Below are 5,870 nucleotides of genomic sequence, written 5' to 3' on the forward strand. Positions count from 1 at the left end.
ATAATAATAATAATAATAATAATAATAATAATAATAATAATAATAATAATAATAAGAATAATAATAAGAATAGATAATATAACGTAATGCTACTTTTGTCTTTGACAGTCGCACCCGTCTGGAGTAACTGTCCTTCAAATATAAATATCAACACTGATGATGGGACGTCATCGGGTACAGCAAGTTGGACAGAACCAATCGTGTCCGATGATATGACTTCTGAAGGTGATCTTGCTATTGTCGTGTTATATGATTCAGCAATACAAACATATCCTCCGACATCGTTTAGCTTTGGCATAGGGACAACAGAGGTTAGATATCAAGCGACAGACGACGAAAACTCTCCTCTGACCGGAGTATGTACATTCTCAGTGATAGTTACAGGTAAGGCCGAGGCATCTTTACCAATTCTTTTGCCAATTCACAACAGTACTCGACAGGGGTGAGGAAAGGGCTCCCCCTCATCGTCGGGGGAAAACAATTCATCGAGAAGAAACAAATGTACTGTATAATACATGTCTCCCTTGAAATTAAAGAACACTTTTTGGACCCGGGTTTTAGTAAGTCCTTAGCAGCTTTAGTCTCTAATTAGAATCCTCTAATTAAAGACCGTTAATAAAAGTGATCTTTAAATATCTCTATAGGAAAATTAAGAAATTATATAACAAATGTACGATTGTTTTATTCTAAATGTTTTAAAATGTATATTGCTGTTATTAACCATTTCTCGGTAGTCACCCATTAAGTCCTGCACTCGTTTTTCCCAAATCTCCATTACAATTATTACTAACAACGCCGTCCTACTAAAACTATAAATAAGCCTATCCATTATAAAGGACAGTATACACAAAACATCATATGTTGAGTATAATTTGATGTATAATATAACTAATTTAGGTACCGTACACCATGGAAGGGAGAGAAAGAAGGCAGGCTTGATTGTTCTTGTTCATAAGACGGAAAATATTCGTTGATGAAAGGAACATATAAATCGAATAATAGTAGTATGATTAAGTTGGTGACAACTTTACTATTATGAAAATGGTGTGGTGAATAAGTTAATGACAATTAATGACTATGTTGGTCGAGATGATGTTCATGATGATGACACTTTTAATGACACAATGATAAGATAAAAATAGTATTATTATTATTATTATGCTTTGATCACCATACTATTTCATTTCATTTCAATCATTTATTTCAAAATCAACTCAACATACAATTAAAGAAAATAAACATTACGTATTATAGTATAAAGTCGAAATACTTATGTTATGTCAATTAAGTTAAACAAATCAAATATCAGAGTATGTATCATTGAAAATGAAAATGGGATAAGCAAAATAGGCAAATGAACAACAAATGCCTTAACTCATATTCTTCTTAATAAAAAATAAAAGAAAGATAATAAAAAAATAAAAAATATATATATATAAAATAAAATTTGAAGTAGTTGCATGATGTTTGTATAATAATATGCTTAGACCTAATCAAAATTTTTAAAAAGTATTCCAGAAACCATTTTGAACATAATAGGCCTACCAGTAAACACTGAAATGCTCAAAATAATATGCTCTAAACTGATACTTGCTTATCGATATCATCTTGAGTATGTCCTACACAAAAGGAGTGATTTACATTTTCACCTCTCCCTGTATAATGGATCAAAGTAAATATTGTCTATATTATTTACAGTATCTAGTTCTGTACAGTTGTTAAGTAATTGAATATCTGACGACAACCCAGGTCGCATTCTTGTATTTGTTAGAGATGAATTATATTATTTGTATAGGTGTGTCAGTTGTTTGTTACAATGCATATATACAACCCACTAAACACAGAAGCAATCAAAGTATTGTAACAGATCTTAACTGACATCGAGGAAGGTTTTTATTTAACTGAATTATTGTCAAAATTTAGTCTCCGACTAGCGCCATACTTTTTTCCTGGTGAAATAAATGATATGATATAAAACGTTGGCGTGGTTGGGCATCGCTCAAAATCTTTCGAAAGTGGTCCCGAGAGAAAACCCCCCGCAAAATATGACAATTTAGGAATTTCTAAAGCTTATTTAATCGATTTTAGAGTATAATAATATATAAACATAGCCTACATATATTTTTCCCTTGACGAACTTTGGTTTTTCTCCCCACCGGAAAGGGGAGGGGGGGGGGGGTAGAAGCTGTCCCTAAGAGGGGTTGTCCCCAGGCCCCACTGGCGCCACCCCTGTAAAGCATAACTATAAGTCGTTACAATTTTATTTTATTATTGCCTATTGTGCTTGCTATTAGCATAACTAACATTGTTTTTAGTACCGATCCTAATTCACAGAACAAAACTATTATATAGGCCTATGTTAACTACGGTATGAAAGCTATGATCAGTTTAGGAAAATAACATGTAACATTTATTACTATCATTACATTTTTGTATGATAATAAATATTTTACACTTGAAAACGTATGTCTTCATCGGGATTTAAACTCATTACCTTGCGATCAGCATTCTGATGGTCTACCAACTGAGCTATGATAAGCCCAAGTGGTAAAAAAAACACCCTTGGATTTTCCTATTATGACACGTGTTTTTTTTTATCCAGGTATTGAGTAATGAGTAAATACCGTAGTAAATCCCATTGTAGTAATTTTGATATGGAGATACAGCAGATTCTTGTACGTTTGGATTGATTTACTATTAAGAAAGCCAAAAATCTACATTATAATTGTTATTGATTTTAAGATTATTATACCTAGGCCTAACTTTCGTATTATTATACTGTGTAATTTTACGCTAACGTTTAATAATATAGACAGGTTTAGATTTGAATTGAAATGTCTTTTCCGTTTAAACTGATGCTGGTGATTTCACATCACAAAAACGGTGAAAAGAAGTAACAAGTTTATTTCACTATTTCGTTATAATTAAATTTTCACTTCATTAAACATGGACAAAACACTAAGCTTTATGGTTCAACAATTATACGGCGCTTGCAGTGTTCGGTCTTTTATCATGCCAACCGTGCATTGAGGTCAATATCTTGTAAAAAAATGAAAATAGCATCCTGGTTTTCCTTTTGAAACAACAGTATCCCATACAGGACATAATTGTAGACAAGTTACATTGAAAGCGATGAATGTTTGATTTTAAATTGCTTTTTAAATTTTTATCATACTTTTAAAAGATTAGTTTTGACAATATTTTGATTTCTTTTTGTTTTATTTCACTTGTGGTCAACAGTAACGTATTACACTTGAATTATTATGTCGGCCAAATTTTTTGAGAGAAGTCAAGTCAGCTGACTACTGTGTATTTATTTATTTATTGGTTCACGCCTTTATAACAGAGGAACACTCTCTAAAGGAGAGAATCGACCCATACAAGCATAGATACATACAAGCAGACAGTGGCTCCTTTACCAATTACTTCCATAATAAGTTATCGGCATCTATTTTGTGGGGGTGAGCAGGGGCGGATACACAGATGTCTAAAAGGGGGGTCGAAGTTAGGACGATCGTGACATGCCCCCGTGAACCTTTTGTGTTCTATACGCCCGAAAATAACATTTGAGGCGTTCTGGGCTATCATTTATTTCTTTTTCTTTTTTTTTTTTTAACCTCCCAAAAGCCTCCATAAATCCGCCCCTGGTGAGGATGATGGGTAGGCCTACGTCTCCAAAAAAGCCATTTCATGTGACCTAGAAGACAGTACATAGTAATTTAATTTAGTGCGACTAAATCTGCAGCATAAACCCAAGCCGAAGCCATTAAAAGTACAATTGTTATATTTATTCTCCATCAAATATACAACTTGTATTTATATGTTATAATTATATGTAGCCTTATATGATATATTTCTCTGTTAATTATTATATTACTAACTCTCCTCAACAACCAGGCCTAATTTTATTAGGTAATACTATCTGCTTTTTCATTATTATATTTTAGTTCTTATATTAATTTTCTAATAACAATATTTGGGTTTTTGATTTTTAAAGATAACGAAGCGCCGGTGATATCGAATTGCCCGACAGCAGAAATAATAGAAGTAACTGATGTAGGTGAAAATGATAAAGTAGTGACGTGGACTGCTACGTCAGCTAACGACAATTCTGGTTCAGATGTCAGTAAAATTCAAAGCACAGCTGAACCTGGCGATGTATTTGAAATCGGAACTACACTAGTTACCATTACTTACCAGGATCCTTACGGAAACCTAGCTGAGTGTATCTTCAATGTTACAATTCTAGGCAGGTTGCAGTTCTTTTTTCTACTACTTTTCGTATTTTAACAATAAACAATATGCTTACATATTTTCTTTTCTCATTCATCTTATACTTACTCGTGCGATTTGTATTGGCAAAAGTTTCACATGGGTCAATTAATGTATTGACACAGTAAATGATTATGTTAAATTGATTTGGGTCATAAAAGCACTGAAAATTATAGAAAAGGGTAGCGAATCAACAAGGTTTTCAGATAATATATATTTTGTCCTGATGAAAAAAAACAGGCATTAAATTGCATACGGTAGTTTACCATAAGCCATAGCAAGCTTCTGATGTTTACGTGTAGCTGGCTTTATTTTTGCTTTGCTTTACATTAATTTTATATTGTTTATTTTTATTTTGTTCATGCTTTAACACAGCCCTAACATTGCTACTTATGCTAAAAGAAAGCAATGGATGAGGTTAAACAGTGGTGCCTGAATTAAATTTTTGAGGGCGCTCTTGTTCTTTTATAACAGACCAAGAAGATCCAGAAGTATTTAATTGCCCAGAGAGTAACACAGAGATCATTGACCAATCTATTAATTCTTCGACAAGTACTTGGTTTCTACCAACATTCACTGACAACGACGAAGTTTCAACTACGGTTTCAAACTATGAACCTGGTGATTCGTTTAATGTCGGAATTACGGAAGTGGTGTATACAGCCACAGATCCTTCTGGCAATGAAAGAAATTGTTCATTCAATATAACAGTTTTACAAGGTATTTCAGTATTTTATATTCTTATAGGTACTGTATACTGAAATTGTACTAAGTTGCAAAAACTTACTTTTTATGAAGAAAGAAAACAATTGAATTCCACGTTATACTAAAGGGAACAAGATACTACAGATAATACACCAAAAAACAAAAGGAATGTAAGCTTAGATTTAATTGGATTCACACATTTTAAACCTGGGCCTATTTCATTTTTGTCAGAATACATGTTTATAGAAATATCTTTATCTACAGAGCATCTTTCATTACATATTTTCATTCTACAAATGAACAAAAATATATTAATATGAAAATGTAGAAAATTCTTTGTAATAATAGACCTACACATTTTTTTCCCTTAAACTCTTTGTATAGATAAGGAACCACCAGTATTTAGTTATTGTCCGAATGATACCATCGTATCGACACTTCCTGGCGTGAATTATACAGTTGTAAATTGGACATCACCAATTGCGTCTGATGACGTACAGTTGGCCTCTGTTCGTCAAGCATCTACAGACTACTCGACAACTGGTGAACGATTTTATATTGGACCTACGCAGATACGTTACATTGCTGTAGATGTGCTTGCAAAGACCTCCCAGTGTATATTCGATATCATCGTAAATGGTTGGTTTTTTTTTTTTTTTTTTTTTTTTTTTTTTTTTTTTTTTTTTTTTTTTTTTTTTTTTATTGGGATAACCCATAAAACAGCAAACGGTCATATAATGCAAAACAATTTAAAATTAATATTAAAACGGAACAGTAGAGAAAATCCGATCAGAATGACAAAATAAACTAAGTATCCACTGGAAGGAATCCCAATATCTGCAGACGGATCCGTTTCGGCCTTCTAGGCCTCATCAGTGCAGCTAGGGTACAAA

The 5,870-nt window shown here is 32.7% G+C and overlaps 1 protein-coding gene across 1 annotated transcript in view; it reads left to right on the forward strand.

The window, feature by feature from the left end:
• The window catches only part of LOC117103264, a 66,660-nt gene that overhangs the window by 4,201 nt on the left and 56,589 nt on the right, over nucleotides 1-5,870 (forward strand). The window contains exons 2-5 of the mRNA XM_033243833.1: nucleotides 109-384; nucleotides 3,998-4,249; nucleotides 4,747-4,992; nucleotides 5,362-5,616. Of these exons, the coding sequence (XP_033099724.1) occupies nucleotides 109-384; nucleotides 3,998-4,249; nucleotides 4,747-4,992; nucleotides 5,362-5,616 (1,029 nt within the window). The remainder of the gene's footprint in view (nucleotides 1-108; nucleotides 385-3,997; nucleotides 4,250-4,746; nucleotides 4,993-5,361; nucleotides 5,617-5,870) is intronic.

The sequence above is a fragment of the Anneissia japonica genome, unplaced genomic scaffold (assembly GCF_011630105.1).
Source record: "Anneissia japonica isolate Jap-2015-1 unplaced genomic scaffold, ASM1163010v1 scaffold2207_len539183_cov196, whole genome shotgun sequence".
Classification (NCBI taxonomy): Eukaryota; Metazoa; Echinodermata; class Crinoidea; order Comatulida; family Comatulidae; genus Anneissia; species Anneissia japonica.